Source organism: Aulonocara stuartgranti, assembly GCF_965226115.1.
Source record: "Aulonocara stuartgranti genome assembly, chromosome: 19".
Lineage (NCBI taxonomy): Eukaryota > Metazoa > Chordata > Actinopteri > Cichliformes > Cichlidae > Aulonocara > Aulonocara stuartgranti.
This window is the reverse complement of record NC_138955.1, coordinates 19,938,645-19,955,846: the sequence shown is the minus strand read 5'-3', so window position 1 is coordinate 19,955,846 and position 17,202 is coordinate 19,938,645. Positions and strand designations below refer to the sequence as shown.

The 17,202-nt window shown below is 42.2% G+C and overlaps 1 protein-coding gene across 1 annotated transcript; it reads left to right on the top strand.

Moving 5' to 3' along the window:
• Positions 1-7,566: 7,566 nt before the first annotated feature.
• On the top strand, positions 7,567-10,205 carry foxa2 (forkhead box A2). The gene is made up of 2 exons (XM_082517001.1): positions 7,567-7,967; positions 8,638-10,205. Exons 1-2 carry the CDS (start codon positions 7,896-7,898, stop codon positions 9,805-9,807), a joined length of 1,242 nt encoding a protein of 413 aa, XP_082373127.1. The 5' UTR covers positions 7,567-7,895; the 3' UTR covers positions 9,808-10,205.
• Positions 10,206-17,202: the final 6,997 nt, after the last annotated feature.

The window sequence follows — 17,202 nt, the reverse complement described above, 5'->3', positions numbered from 1 at the left end:
ACCCCCATCCACGGCCGCTTCTTCTCGCTTCTGCTCCGTGTCATCCGTTCCTCCGCTTCTCCTCTCCGCTCCATGCTGGGTATCCATGAGCTTCAGACCAAACAAGCAAACAAACAGAACAACAGAAAAACCCATCACCCGGATGAGGTCGGGCTGGGCTTGGGGGGAGAGATGAGGATGGCTCTTGTTTGCTCTCTGGGCCAGTTCTATTTCACTGTGATGGCAGAAAAGGCCTCCCAGGACACTACTACCCACACTTGTGTTTGACTTCCAACGGGGATCAAGGTGGTCTTCACTCTGCACTGACACATCATCTTCTGATCCAATACACAGCTGGCTGCAGCCACAGGCCTGTAGCCTTTACCTAGGCTGGTCCTGTACTCGTTAGCTGTGGTCTTGGCCTTTATCTGAGGGACTTGTTGGTGTGGCATTTCGTCCTCACACAGCTGTTTTTCAGCCATGGCCAGCAAATAATGAACTTTAAGTAAATGTTGACTGTGATAAATAATCTAAAACACAAATGCCAAAGAAATGATCAAGATAGGTGTTTAATATTAAACTGATTAAAGTGAAATCTTTTCCTGTTTCTGCATTATGTTCTTTGTCGTATTATCAGTCAAGTGCACTCTGCCTGGAAGAGGCTGTAACCCACACGTTAGCCACGCTGCTCCGGTTTTCTTCCCGTGTCCTCTGTAAAGGGCATCACTCCCAAAAAGCACTCTTCCCTCTTCTTTTCACATTAAGACCCAGGTGGTAAATGAATGCCTCCGCAGAGAGCTTTTTACCTTGAGGCCGGTGTGTATTGGAGACACGGGTGGGGAGTGCTTCACAAGATCAACTGCATGTTTACCGTTTGACTAATAATTGAAATTTACCGAAAGGTTGTATAATACGTTAATTAAATGCTTTGGCATCACTTTAGACTGTATATTGGAGAAAAAAAAGGAGGTGAAAGCCGTGTGTGTGGTGGCTTGTAAGGACATCCAGTCATCCTTTTGTTGTAAAAGCTGTGGAGAGGAAATGAAAGCCGGGAATGGTTTCCTCGTCTGGGAAAATGCAGATGAGCTATGTAGGTATGTTTGATTTGCTGACTCCAGCTGTGCCTGGAGAATTCCCCTGACCCATCCTAAGATCTGGTTGTTGTGTGAGGCAAAATGTAGGCTGCCCCTGTTGCAAAGCAGGCAGGCGCAATACGCAACCCCCCTGAAAGGAACGGTCATTGAACTCTCAGGCAAGTGGCAATATTTGCTCACCTGAAATACTCACATCATAGCAATTGGGGTAGGGGTGGGCTCAGGGGCTGGGCAGGGCCTCCTCGAAGCAGCTGTGGCCAGACCGGGAAGTTTTGTGGCTGGAGAGGGGAAGGGGCTTTCTTGTTGGGGGGTTGTTCAGATGTGGCCGCCTTATTATGTCCTTAAGGAGGCAGGCACCATATTTGTTCGAAGCTGCAGGAGGCTGATGAGGTGCTAATCTGTTGAGTGGCTGTGTCATTGGGGCCCTGTTCCCAATGGCCTGTTAGCTGTCAGAGCCTGTAAAAAAGGCAAAATTTATTGGCCCCAGGCCAGGGCTCAGCCATCGGTGTCCACGGGTAAGCAAACACAGATTGGACACTTATGCTGTTGCTCTGGTAGAGCTGGCTTTAACACCAGGCTCCTGGGGTGACACGAAGGCAGCTCTTTCAGACCTCTTCATGAGTTGTCAGCCCCCTCTATGCTCCTCTGTAAACACTACAAATTAGCCATCTGCATATGGATGGGCCCTTAGTCCATACAGGAAGCAGACAACTGCCTGCAAGAAGGCTGAAGATATCGACTCTCTAACAAATAACCCCCCGGCCCCCCAACGCCAGCTTTTAATTTCTCATGTATGCAAAACAAAGCGTGCACAGTCAGTGTTTTAGATATGCTGGTAACGATTTCTTGCTCGAGAGAAAGATTTTGTTGTACGGAGCCTTGGAGCGTGAAGATAATGAAAGCGCTCGGCTGGCCGGTTGCTTGTGATGGGTTCGGGTCAGCAGTCAGAGGTAATCCCAAACTTGAATTTCCCCATCAGCCTGGAATACAGATAAGACTGCAGCAGATCTGAACCTCACTCTGACTGACTGAGTGATTGATGGAAAAAGGAAATGGACCACTCAGATTCAGAGATGTGTTTTCTCGAGAGGTCTCCCAGCAACAACTGCAGTGCTGCAGGTTTGAACATCATTCACAAATCAACGCGAGATTAAAATAGTTGATGAATTCATTTAACTGTCACGGAAAGGACGATACCAGAGGTCTGTCCCCTGTGAGACGCTGAGGGCACTTAGGATTAAAAAGACCATTACTGATACGCAACTTTTTAATCACGAGGCCAGGTTTGCCCTCTTGTCCACACTGACAGGGATCTGACAGCATGGCGGCCGCGTGTGAACAGCAAGCTCTTGCACGGGCTTGATTGTAGTGATATTTAGACACAGTGCTTCCCATGGGAGCCTTGCACTTTATTTAACATAGCACCAGTGGCTCTCCTCCTGTTCTAATTGCCTTCAGTCTGTGATTAAATGTGTATTGACTCTGCAGTTGGTCCACTAATGAATAACAATGTGCTGATTTGGTGATATTAAATCTTCTGGCTCTAATACACAACCCATCCACGTTTTGTAGAAAGTTCAGAAGGCACAAGGAGTCGTGGCATCTGATCAGAGTGTGGGTATATATCCCCCCCCCTCCCCCCTCAAAATAAGTATTTTAGCCTTTAACCTGCAGCTTTATATCCAGCAACCCTGTAAAGCCTGAGCAATTAAATAATTGCCAAAAAATGCAAATTTATTTTGAAAATTAAGTTTTTATTGAACCTTCTGACAAATTCAATATCTATTTGCATATATGAGTTTTAATTTATATTATATTTTTGTTCATCTGGCACTTTTTGTTTGTCAGTTTATTACTTAAAATAATTTGATCAATTTATTTTGGTTGGGGAAAAATAAAATATCACACTGATGATGTAGAAGTCTGAAAAGCTCTGAAAAGACATACTTGGTGTTACAGGGTTCAGCCTGTACTTCTTTCAGTTGAGATTAAATTGGGTTCATTTAAATAACATAATTTAAGCCCACGTGTGTCTCAGTCTTATATGACCCACTAAGTGTGCGGCTATAAGAACTAAAAACACTTAATACAGCAGTAAGTTTGTATTATTTTGCTGCTCTCACAACCTGAAAACCAAATATAATCTAGAAGGTTTTTGCAAATCATGTATTAATTACAAATAAAGCAGCTTTTTTTCTCGGTCAAATTAATTTCCAGACCTGTCAAAAGAATAAACTGCAGCAACATTAACACTCAAAATTCTATTTCAGTGCATTGGATCCTTCCATCTCTCAGGATTTCATTTTCCTCATTCTACTCCTGTGGTCCAATAGATAAACTGTCACCTTGTTTGACAGATGAAGGCCGGAGGTAAACATAGGTTCTTTTTTTAACATGACAAGAGGAAAGTATTGCATCTACAATGCCTTGGATACAGTCAACATAAAACATATCGAATGGCATTCCTCACTGCATTCCTCTCAATATCAAAAGGTGCGTGTTTGAGGACAGCCTTGCTGCGTTTACGCCTGTGTTTGCGCCCTGACCCACTGGGGCCAGTGCAATAACTTTGGACTGCCTCCCACTGCATCTCGTTGCAATGACCACTCTCAGTTTTTATTTAGCTAGGTTGTGTGCCTTCCCAGTCCGGCCGCTTTTCAGATTCATTTCCAGGTAAACACAGTGTGGCCAGCCACAAACCTGCAGCCAACAGGCGTTGTCACAGCTGTGGCAGATAATGGCAGGTCCAAACTCCAGCCCGGCTCTGGAATGTTTACTGTCACCACAGGCAAGTTGGCTGCAAACATTTTTTTTCCAGCACTTTCCAAGAGGAAGACTCTCTTGTTATTAATTTTATTTTGATGAATCACATGCTTAACCCTTTGCCCTGTGCCGTTTTGTGTGGCTCGGTGTACTCAGGAGGGTAGAAAGGCACAAAAAGGTGCATTCTTCAGCAGAGCTTTTAATTTCAGTTGAGAAAGAAATCCTTACTTTGAAAGCCGAAACCTAAAGCTAGCACATAACTGCCAACAGCTCCTGGGTGTTTGAAGGAATGTTCCACCTTCCTCTCACCGAGCAGAGATCTATCCGTTTCCATCCCCCTGCCCTGCACCCAAGAAAACTTCCTGGTGTCATTTTGGGGCCACGTGTGTGCTTTGCTTTCACCTCTTTAACTCAGTCATTACTATTTTCACCACTTAGTGGATTCCCTTATCATAACGAGTAAATGAATAACACCCAAATGTGTGAAATGTAACACCCATCATTCTAAAGGCTAATTAATCAAGAGTGTGGCAAATCTAACTGGAGGAGAAAGAGGGCTACACTGCTGCTTCAGGTGCCTCAAGTAAATTTTCACTGGAAATATATAAATTTTATAACAACACACTGAGCTGTGTTCTGACTCAATCTCATGAGTACAAGTCAATGCAGTCCTGGCCTCATTTTCAGTGCACGCCGGATTGTGAAAGCTTCAGCTGGGAACAGAAAAACTGCCAAGAAACGCGGCAGCGGTTTGTACATATTGCAGCAATGACCGTCAGGTCATTAGATTCCCTGCTCAGTGTGTTGAAGTGAACTATTAAAGTGCATATTTAAAGCTGGTGTCAATGGAATAAACCAGAGGTTAAACTGAAGGGAACACACTGCCTGTATTTGACCCAAAGGTTTACATGGTCTGAACCTCAATCATAAGCAAAATGCATTACAGTATTACTTTAATTTGAGTGTGAAACAACACAAAGACTCTGAAATCTTTGGATAAAGATTTTCATTTTATATTGCGGCTTTTTTTTAGTCCCGTTTTACATAATTACGCTAGAAGAATGGATACTTGGCATATTTTTTATTCACTAACAGACCAGCTTACAAGTATATACATGCACGTGTAATTAACCTTCTGAATTTAAGCCGAGTGTAACGCAACGCAAGATTTTCAGTCTTTGGTGATTCAATCATCTTTTCTGTACCAACCATAAAGAGGCAGTGATTAACTACTCTGGCTTTTAAAATTCAAATTAAAGCTACCACGGGAGGAACTTGTTCTGATTCTCTGGAACATTTAAACTTTGTTTCGGAGCTCACATTTCTGAAATTCTCCACATTTTGTCACTACTTTGCTGACACTTTTTCTTTACTTGTTTTTTTTGTGTGTTCTGTTTCTAAAAACTGAAGTCAGCCACCATATATTAAATTTACCGTGTGATTTCTTTGGCTACCTCATTCCACTGACACAGTCAGAGTGGGTCATAAATAAAAATGTTGCAGTTGTACAGCGTGTGAGATAGAGTCAGAGTGATATGTAGTGTCTGCTGTGGAGAGGAGGTAACATTTTTTTTGTGAAAAGGCCAGTTATTGTTCTGGGGTGAGGATGCAAACACTACACCAAAGAATAATGAAGAAAAACAAAATACACTGAATAGAAAATACATCTGCATAAAGCCCTGCACGAGTTTTTTGTTTTTCCAAAATGTGACCTTCACTCATGTCAGAGGACTCTGGAAAGTTGATGATTAACCATGGATTTAGCTTCACGTCTCGTTCAGGAACATAATGTTACACAGGTCAAGGACCCTTTTAAAACGCTCACGGTTTTTTGTTTCTGTAATTTTATAATAAGCACTTCATGAAATAATATTTTTGACTCATATATAATGGATTTAGCGGTACCAGAACCAATCCAGGTCCTTTTTAAATCCGTTTTCATACTTTTTTAAAGAAAATATGCAACATTTTTCACATTCAGCGTCACCACATCGTTGCGTAACACACACAAACATACCTGCTGGCCATGCAAGCATTCACGATCAGATTTTTTTAGCACATTTATGCAACAGAAATGCGTCAGAATATTTGTAAAACTCTTTAAAAATTATATTTTAACATCTACGAAAAATGTCTTCTCTGAAATCCAGTTACTCCATAATGAGCTCACACCGAAAATATTCAACGCGCCTAATCTTCCGCCCTCAACACTTTATAAAGGCCCTATTATATACAAATATTACATGGCTGTTTGTTTGAAGCGTTTTGTGATTTTGCAGCGACTGTCCCTTTCAAAAATAACATTTCACAAAACTTATTGTTGTTAACTCAGTCGAGCCGGGAGAGCGCAGATTTGACCATCTCCAGCTTTCTCCATTTCCACCTCTCCGCCGGTGCAATCCCAAATCCTCAAACACACAGAGCTTTTTCTCATGATCTCATTTCCAAGTTAAGCAGACTGTGTTAGTCCCTCGTCAACACGACAGGTTTACTCGCCTTTACTAATGGGGCTCTATACTGATAGTTATGCTCTTGCGTAAATATGCAGTCAAATAGATGTACAACTACTGACACGTGGCTGGCATCGCTCTGCAGCCTCACCTTGATGTTTGTGTCATACAAATACTGTACGGGTTGCGAAAATGAGAGGCCCTCAACACACAGGCCTGCACGTCTGATGAAAAACAGGAGTTTCGTGCTTTAAAGGTCCCCCAACAAGCAAAATCAAAAAAGCTGTCTGCCTATACACCCACGCGCACTCTCAAACGACCTATTTAAATAAAAGAATGTGGGCTGTAACGTCATCACTTCCGTGTTTTTTTTGATTTCGGTTATTTTTCATCTCTTCTTTTGAGTCAACCTAAAGAAAAAACACGCAGCTTTCTTTTTTAACGGGCGTTTGAGTTCAAAGGATGACTTTACGTGCCACAGACAGTAGAGCCAGTCGGAGGTGGCATCCGAGAGAGGGCGCTCTGAAGCTGTGCCTGGCGTATTCGACACTAATTAAAACATTTAGAAACAGTAATTCGGTCTCCCAGGTTAAGAAATCAGGTTAAACTGTGCCTTTGTGCAAATATCACCTACATTAGTTGGGAAAGAGGTAAGGACTTTAGTACTGACAAAATGTAAACTTTAGCTTGTAGGAAGTTTTGATATTGTTTAAAATGACCAATTATATCAAAAATGCTGCGGTCATTTACACGGATCTCGCTGCTTTTTCTGTGGACTAAGCAAAGCTGAAAGAGAAATCCTCTTCAGGTGAACATCAGAAAGGTTTAAAACTGTGTCTTATCATTTATGTAAGCCATAAACATGTGTTCTTGGATTTATATAGCAACAGAGCTATGGCAGAATAATATTTAATCCTGTATCAGTTAATGGTTTAATCTGCCTTAAATCTCTGTAGAGATTTTTGCTGAAACGAGATTTTACTTCATTTCTAAACGTTTTCGTGTTCTTTGGTGTTCTCGGTGTAAAATAGTCAAAATTTATATGTAGGCTTAGGCAATAAATTCCTTGAATGCAACGCAATAAAATGGATTATGATTTGAGCTCAGCTGAAGTGGAATAAGCACTTTGGAGTATGTGCGTAATGAAAAGCGCACCAAGGAAGAGCGCCAAACATTCCTTTTATAGTTCTCCCCCCCTTTTTCTGCCCCAACCAAAATACAATAAGATTAGTTTATAATGAAGCTTTTCATATGAAACTGTTCTTTTCAGTTAGCGCAGGTGTACAATTGGGGTGGGGGGATGCTCGAGGAGTCTCACGCCTAGGTGCGAGGAGATTATTCAAATAGGGCCCAAGGCGTAGAAGTAGGGATTGGAGGCTTGCCTAGAGCACAGAGCTATATCACAGCGTTAACAAGCAGCACGGAGCGTCATTTGAACTCCAGTCACTGACAGACGCATTTCACGGCTGGCTCCATAAGACACACATGCTCCAGTCTTCGACGAAGGGACAGACCGACGACCTAAATACACTCAGTGGTCCCCAGTTACCTGCTATTAGAGAGACTTTCGGCTTTCCCTCTGCTGGGAGACGCTTTGTAAAAGTCCTCCATGATGCTTGGAGCAGTTAAAATGGAAGGACACGAACACACCGACTGGAGCACCTACTACGGAGAGCCCGAGGTGGGTACCTTAAATATATATTTTTTTTCTGTCTAAAGCCGATCCCATTTTATACAACTCAATATTAGCCCTGAGATAATATTAACTTTGTGATCAAATATTGACTTGAGGCGCCTCCAAATCCTCCCCCATCTCCACGCAGCGCACTATCCTAACAAAGTTGCTTGACATGTAGGGGAAGAAACTTTTCGCTCGGATTATAATTTCATAAGTCTCTACGTGTTTCTACTAAATCGGGTTATTGTTGGTCAGGTTTCCACCCAATAAACACGGGTGCTGTTTGATTTCGGGGAGATTTTTCAGTGGACACACGCACACCGAGTAGTATTTTCATCTAGGCTGCACATTTTAAGAGGAATAGTCACCTCAATTTTATTTATTTATTTATGTTTTGTTGTAATACTGGCGTTAAATATATTGTTAAATATACACACCCCTGTTTTTCATTTTTAGGAAATACTTCGCGCGAGAGCAAACGCCTACAATGCCACTTCACACTTACGAAACCGGGAAGCTTTAAAATATAAAGTATTATTTATGGAGATGAATAAGGCGATTTTTATCAGGCTCAAATAATAACGATTCGCCGTGTTTAGAAATCACTGTGCCGCTTTATTCCTCGCTGCAATGCCAGATGAAACTCACGAATGCCTCTTTCCCTCACTGACAGTGTTACACCTCGGTTGGCAACATGAACGCGGGCCTGGGAATGAACTCTATGAATACCTACATGAGCATGTCCGGCATGAGCACCACTGCCAACATGACGGCCAACTCCATGAATATGTCATACGTCAACACGGGCATGAGCCCCTCCATGACCGGCATGTCACCTGGAACCGGCGCCATGAACGGCATGGGCGCAGGGATGACGGCAATGAGCGCAGCCCTGAGCCCCAGCATGAGTCCCATGACCGCACAGCCCGCGTCTATGAACGCCCTCACGTCGTACTCAAACATGAACGCCATGAGCCCGATATACGGACAGTCTAACATCAACAGGTCCAGAGACCCTAAGACCTACCGCAGGAGCTACACGCACGCCAAACCCCCGTACTCCTACATTTCTCTTATCACCATGGCCATCCAGCAGTCCCCGAGCAAGATGCTGACACTAGCCGAGATCTACCAGTGGATAATGGACCTCTTCCCGTTTTACCGACAGAACCAGCAGCGCTGGCAGAACTCCATTCGCCACTCTTTGTCTTTCAATGACTGTTTCGTCAAAGTGCCCAGGTCGCCGGATAAACCGGGGAAAGGCTCGTTTTGGACTCTGCACCCGGACTCCGGGAACATGTTCGAGAACGGCTGCTACCTGAGGAGGCAGAAACGCTTTAAGTGCGACAAGAAGATGAAGGAACCGGGCCGCAAGTCAGGGGACGGCGGCTCCTCCAACAGCAGCTCGGAGAGCTGCAACGGCAACGAGTCCCCGCTCTCCAACTCCTCCTCCAGCGACCACAAAAGGTCCCTGTCGGACATGAAGACGAGCCAGGCCCTGAGCCCGGAGCACACCGCTGCTAGCCCGGTGACGCAGGGGCAGCACCTCATGTCTCAGCATCACTCGGTTCTTGCGCACGAAGCCCACCTGAAGCCGGAGCACCACTACTCCTTCAACCACCCTTTCTCCATAAATAACCTCATGTCCTCGGAGCAGCAGCATCACAAAATGGACTTAAAGACTTACGAGCAGGTGATGCATTACTCCGGCTATGGCTCCCCCATGGCGGGACCTCTTTCCATGGGCTCCATGGCGGGGAAAGCCGGTCTGGATTCTTCATCCATACCTGACACAACTTACTACCAAGGTGTCTATTCCAGACCAATTATGAACTCCTCATAAACTCTTTTATTCCCTCATGTAATGTGGACTTTCTTCCCATTCACTTTGTACATTTGTAAAAGAAAAAGTATAGACTTTGTGTACAATATGTATTTCAGATATTTTTGACGTTTCCCACAGTTTTAGTTGTCGAGTTTGTTAGTAGCCTAATTATTTTGAGAGGATGCTGATATTAATGATTAAAAACACTGATAATGTGACGGAAATCTGCTCAGAAGTTGGTTTCAGGACTGGACCCAAAGACAACCAACAACAACTTGCTGTAAAATAGCCTGCGTCCGCATAACTGGACTCGTAAATGACTCGAAATGCCTCGCTGGATTTGTTCAATCATTTGTGTAATTCCTATTTATGGCTTGTATATGTGTATTCTTGTAGTGACAAGAACAGAATCTATATTAAAGTGTTATTGGTTTTGTTTTCTGAATGTCACGGTGTTGGGCCATTTATTATTACTATCATTCTTACTATTATTATTATTATTATTACTATTATTATTATAGGAAAAATTAGATTTTATCCAAAAAACGAACTTCAAACGGAGAATTTGCAGGAAAAAGATACAATTTGAGGCGGCATTAATTTAGTCCAATTTTGGTTTATATTATCATAACAAAAACGAATCCATTCATCCATCTTTGGGATCATAAAATACGTTTCTCACGATGTATTTATTTATTTAATTCAAATTCTGGAATTTATTCTTACCCACGTAAGGCTCACAGTCAGCTTGGATTAATAGCTTTGCTGGATAAAACCGGGAACAATGCTCCCAATTTGTCATTCAGGAAATGTAAACAACACACATATATGCTCATTAATCCCAACCACAAATTCAAATATTTATATGAAAAAAGGAGATGTAGCCAGTGCGCCACATTCTATAATATTTTTAAACTAAAGTGAGGTAAAAGGAGGTTTGAAAGAAAAAAAGCGGCAGGACAATTTAAAAATATATATATTAAAATGTTTTTTTAATTAATTAAATTTTTTTTTTTAGCAAAATTGACCCCACACAGTCGATCCAAAGGCAGAAATGCACACGTTCCCATTTAATCTCGCAATCTTCAGCTGCAGTTGGTGAGATTATATGCAGCCTACATGCATGCATTATGCCAGCTATTAAATTCCCACACATACACATACTCTCTCTCTCACACACATACACTGGCGCGCGCGCACGCACGCGCACAGTGCAAAGTTTGGATCACTGAATAAGATTAGTGTCATTGTCACATAAAACAGCCTCCCGTGGCGCAGCAGAATAGTTGCAAAAGGGGCCTGATTTGGGAACAGAGCCGGCTCAATGCGATGCTCTAACTTTTCTCCCCACAATCTGGGGGACCATTGTCTTCTGCCTATTTTTAAAGTAGTGGGACCCTCCCCACTTGTTAGATAAGATAGGCTAGTTGTCATCCAAATGACTCCAAGTCCCCTCCTGAGCTCAAATCCAAGGCCAGGGAGTTTGGGAGCATTTCTGCTCCTCTTATAACCAAATGACACCCCTTCGACTTCTGAACACGTAGGGCCTAAAGTGTGCGTTTATTCTCCAGGCCCTCTTTACAGATCGTACTTTAAACAGCGTGATCTGCGAATAAACAAAGCCAGTAAACAATAGAGTGTAGGCTATGCTCACATATAGGAAGAGTACACACACAAACCAAATTGCACAAGTGTAAACTTTGAATAGGACGCCGCAGCTCTGTAAATTTACACAGACATTAAATTTCGTTCTATTCATTTTAGACATATAATGCTAAGCTGATTTTTTTATAGCACACTGATCGATATCTCTGTAAAATAATCATTTTTTTAAACTAGCGGGGCAGTGAAATCTTTGCTTTGTGCTAAAGTCAACAGTGACAGAGTTTGAGCTCAAATAAATGCCGTGATGTCTGGAGCCCTTTGCAGAAGGCAGAAGGCGAGCTTCTACAATGGGCTCCTGTGTGGCCTGCCAACAACAAGCAGCGGCTATTTTGCGCAGGTATGAAGCTTTTATTTTTATAAATCTGTCTTCTTACATCGTTTTTTTCCTTTTACTTGGAGGGATAGACGGTTTGACAGCCGTTCCCGGGGGTGCATGGGGTGGAGGGGGCAGAGGCTGATTTCCTAAATTCAGTCGAAACGAGACGTATTTGATTTCACGACAGGGTGGTGCAAAGCTGAGAGGATATGCAGGTTGTGTGATTGCTGCAAGTTTCCCTGTCTCTGAGTTGCATGTTGGAGAGACCTTAGCGCACTGCAAAAAACTGCCACGGACACACTAGGTTGGCTTTACTCTTTCAACTGCGTAATTTTTGTTTTTAATTAAAAGTTTTCAGTTGATTAGATAATTTCTCTCGCCTCAATTGGTGGTTATTTCGCAAAAGTAAATCATCCAAATAGATGAACTCTGTCCACAATTGTAACTTGTAGCACATTAGAGAAAAGCGACTGTTTAAACTGGAGGAAACACACGAAACCAGCGGAACTCTTTCCTTGTTCAGAGACATGTGAGACTGAGTGCAGATATTTTTTGCAGTGTGCGGCTGATTGGTATCAGTGTGGCTGCTCTTACGTCCTGAAAGCGAGCTTTCCTGCAACACTGACTCTACGGCTTTTATTATTTGGTACCGGTATGTAAATACACTGAATCGATTTTTATTTTCCAGCACCAGTTTTAATCAAAAGTAAAGTAATATATGAAAATAAAACGCGTTTAATAAAATATTTTAAGAAAATTAGGATAATACGTACTTTATCTTATTCCCCCCCCCTTTTTTTCCTGGATTCAAAAACCGGAAGTCTTAATTTTAAAGCTAGAATCTTTACCGTTTTATTAAACACAAACATGTAATAATAATAATAATAATAATAATAATAATAATAATAATAATAATAATAATAATAATAATAATAATAATGACGATGATGTTCAAGACACTGCATCCAAAATACTGATTCTTTAAAATCTGAAGTAGATGGAGAGCCCTTCAAATTGTTCCTCGGCCAATATATAACAGTTATATTCCAACGCTGCTCTCCTCCGACCCTCAGAAGGCGCGGTAACCCCAGTCAAGCCCCTCTCGCGCGCACTGAGCCGGGAATGGCCTTGTGGAGCTTTGCCGGTTCAAAGGTAACCAACCTCAATCTGTACCGGCACACAAAAGTGCGCCGGGGCTCATGCATCTCCTAACTTTATTCAGGTTTTTCCATCGGGGAGGATACCTCTGGAGCTCCTGGCCGCGCCATCATAGACGAGCACATCTGTTGTTATAGCAACTGAATAAAGGATGGCCCGGCCTGTTGATCCTTTTTTTTTCTTAGCCCGCTAACCTGATTTCTCTGCTTTTTTTGTGAGCGTATTTGCATATTTCTTGATTAGGGCCTGAAAACAGGACCCCCTTTTTCTCAGAGGCACTCATCTCTGGCAGGCATTCTGACTCTCACTGCAGGTCGTCGATGGGAAATCATATATCTTTAAAAAAAATCAGCGTAGCTGGAAACAATAGACCAAATATCATTGTACTATAAAGTCTTCTGCTGTTTAATTCAGTCTTTTTTTTTTTGGGGGGGGGGGGGGGGGAGGATATATTTACTGCAACAATAGACGATTTACCTCCTTTTCTTTTTATCACTTTAAATAGCGTCTAATACCAGACCTCCAAAGTGAGACATTTTCCCTACGGCGACGTATTTTAATGCCTAGGCGAGTTTGGGCCTCTGTCTTCAATGAATGACTCAGTACCCTATAAGCCATATGCTCATCCACCCATGGGCGTCAACTGAATAGGCTATATCAGCCTGATGGGGCTCCATTTACACCATCGGTTTACGCATAAAAGAATTGAAATAATATCAACAAATTATTGGAATTATCGTATGAACACTGGGCTCGGAAGGGAAGAACAATAAGAAGTGTGTGCGCGTGTGTGTGAGAGTGGGTAGTTTTGTGATCAATCCTCCAATCGGCCTTCTAATACAGCCTCTTCGATTCTTGCCCAGTTCATCAGCCTGTGTCTGTAGGCTATATTAAATCTGGAACAGTGTTCTTTCAAGAGTCAGATGTGTTATATACACAGAAAGGTGTCTGGCGCACCTATAGGCTCTCCATGCGCTGCAGCCCGCGGACTGGAACACCCAAGTAGATCCGTCTCCATGACGACGGCGGGACACCGGTCCAACAAGCTGTAATTCTGTCTCAGCCTTTTTCAGGGGAGGGACCGTCCACACTAGCCCGACTTAACTCCTCTTTCACCAGAAATACTCCTAATCCCATATCTTAGCAAGGCAAACTGCCGTCCCTCAGTATATTAAAGAGGCCACAAAGTCAAAACTTAAAGCCACCCATGGTTTCCCAGCAGGCGGCCCATCCCGGTGTGAGCGTCGCTGCCCCGTCCCGTCCCGTCCCGTCCGGCCAGCCACTGTACGTGTCTTCAGTTTTCTCAGCGCCTATTTACAGAAAATTAATACTTGTAATCATAACTTTTTATTATGTGATTTCGACAAATTTGCGCAAATAAACCCAGAAGATTTAAATATTAATTCAACTTTAAATAAAAGAATAAATAAATAAATTGTAGAAAATAAATTCTGTTATGTTGATAAATTAATAAACATTTTACGGCTTATTTTTTCCAGAGGCGGCACTGCGGTTCGGTTTGCGTTATTGTCATTTCTGAACGTCTGCTATTTTCTATCGTTGTTAAACATTTGATTTAACAGGAATTTAAAATGAGCTCATAACCAAAATATACATTTAGAGTGTCCGAAATTTGAAATATTAAAATGTATCGAAATCACATCTATCAGTTAACCAGCTAATTTGCAATTGAAAATGCATTCCTTCTGTTGCCGTTTCATAGGCTGCCCACACGTTTGTATTTAAAAGGATATTTGCACATAAATACGCACTTCTGCAAACATATTACGGATTTCTAGCACAAAAAGGTAGAAATGAAAACAGGATTACTGCAGGGAAGAATGATTTATTAATAAATTACATTTTAATTCCACATAAGTTTGCGTTGCAGCTGTTGAAAACATTGTTTTATTGTGTGTTTGGCTTTCTAAAATGACTTTTGAGCTTCGTTCTTTCCTGTGGAATATTTGTTTTTAATAAGACAAACTTGAAATATTAAAAAGTAAAATCATAAAATGAATCTCAGGCAGACCTTCAAGCAAGGAATTAACTATTTGGCTTTTATAAATAATTTTCCTATTAAAACAGTGCAGTTAAAGTAAATGGAGTTTCAATAATTGCAAATGTTCCTTATTTTTAAAAATATATATATCAGCAAAAAAAAAATTGGCTTTTTAAAAATGTTTCTTTATGTAATTTGGGGGGTTGTGGATAATTCGTACAAACTGCATGAGACAGCAGGCAGAAACTATTTTATAGAAAAGCCTGTTTTTCTCCTCCTGACCTGGAATATAATAATATCATGAGGAATTTACAAGATGTGCATGTAAGTGAAACCTCAACTTTTATCATTTCTGACTAAAATTTGGCTTTAATTTTGCTCTGTCCCTTTTTAAAAAAATCTTTACGTATACAGATTATTTGATAAGGCAAAGCAGATTTATTCTATATTTACAAATCACTTTATTGTCATTTGTAATGCTGACATGTTTCATCTTAATTTTTTGCAAAGTCTCAGAGTTACAGACGCAGATATTATTTGGTGACTGTAGATGAACGCAGATTTGTTACAAAGATGATGAAGAGCTGGGTGTGTGAGAGCGAGCGAGAGGCAGAAAGAGAGAGGAAGGGATGGAGGCTGAGAATGCGGACGCTAACTGTGATGTGTCCGCACTTTCCTGACAAGACTGTGTGACATTCCAGCGCAGGACTCCATCATGTTCTCAGAGAGAAGGAGAGAGAGAGAGAGGGGTCCGTCAACAATGCCCATTGAGCACTGTGAGGCAGCAGCTGGTGGGACATGCAGTGACCTAAAGGCAATCTATTCAGTCCAGAACGGGGTGCCTCTCACTACCCTCCTGCTTTTATAAGGCTGGAAGTGGATGGATGGTCAGTGTTTATCCTTAAATAGTATCGCAGCACAGGTCTGTCATCATGAAAATGGAAGAGAAGCAGTCCGCACCTCACCAAACCAATCAAGTTCTCGTATGGGAACCGCTAAATATCAAGAGTGTGGAAGGTGATGTAAATTTCTGAAGAGGAGCTTTCCGTCTTATGTCGGTGGAATCGAGATAAAATTGAGATGACCATCAAAGCTTTTGTTTCTCTTGAGCGCTGACGTGAGGCTCAGCCCAGCAGCGGAGGGGAAGATTAGGTTTTCAAAGAGAAACAGAAAAAAGAAACAGCAACCCTCCACATAAGATAATAGAAGTGTGATCATCCAGGCAGAAAAAAATCATATTGGTTGGAGATTAGAGATGCTTACAATGTGAAGTTAGATATCAGTCAGGCTGACTGCTGATGTATTTGTGTACATGCACACAGTCGTGCTTTTAGCCCTTGTTGGTAATTCCTCAGACATTTCCCAGCAGATCTTTTAGCTCAAACCTTGTTGGCAAAGCCGCCATGGGCGATGTGTCGGTCAGCAGTGGTAAAGGGATGCTTGCTTGGCTGTGATTGATCTGGTGTGGAGTCTTTATTCCCCTTGAGACCATGCACCTCAATATTTTAGACCCAGCTCTTGCAGTGTTGATGGGAGGTATCGCATATAGTGCCATGTTACATCCCCTTTTCTGAACCACTTCCACACACTGTGGCATATTTAGCCATCGCACGGCCATAACATGGAAGCCAGGATGCTGCAATATCTCCTCACTTCCCCCTGAGCTCCAGTTCCAGGAAGTGAAGGCAGAGCTTTGCCAGCCAATCGCAACGAAGGACACCTAACTCATTAAAAGTTAATGAAACCTATAAACGTGGTGCGCCAGCGATTCATTTAAACCCCCAATCCAATCTCCTCTCCCAGCAAAGGCAAACAAGCCTGTGTGCCCCCAGCGCTGTCCTCGGAATAACAAACTATGGAATATTTTGTCCTGCATATGTTCTCCTATGCAGACATGTGCACATTGATAGGCTATCTTACAATGGGACTTGTCCAATTTAGAGAATGCCAGGATGGTGTTCTGCAGGGGCGAATTCTGTAATGGGCATCCGAGTTGAATTTAATGCCTTTACTTTACACTGCATAGCTTGTCGGGAATGGCTGTTATAGATATGCCATTTCAACATTCATGAGAATCACTGACATTCAAATAATGTGCTCATTTTAATACCATGTGAGTGAGAGCCAAGTCTGTGTGAGAAAACCTCTATATTCTTCTTCACGGTCAAGCGAGTGTCAAAAACTACTCTTGATCCACGCAGACAGACAAGGTGAAATCTGAGCCCTTTCCTCCAGATAAACCCGTCTCTTGCTGTCCAGTATGCTCTATCTG

Bases quoted from the DNA above. Each gene is read 5' to 3' on its own strand.
- foxa2 (XM_082517001.1), top strand. From the start codon at position 7,896: ATGATGCTTGGAGCAGTTAAAATGGAAGGACACGAACACACCGACTGG. The intron at 7,968-8,637 runs GTGGGTACCTTA...CCTCACTGACAG, and splicing joins CCTACTACGGAGAGCCCGAG to TGTTACACCTCGGTTGGCAA.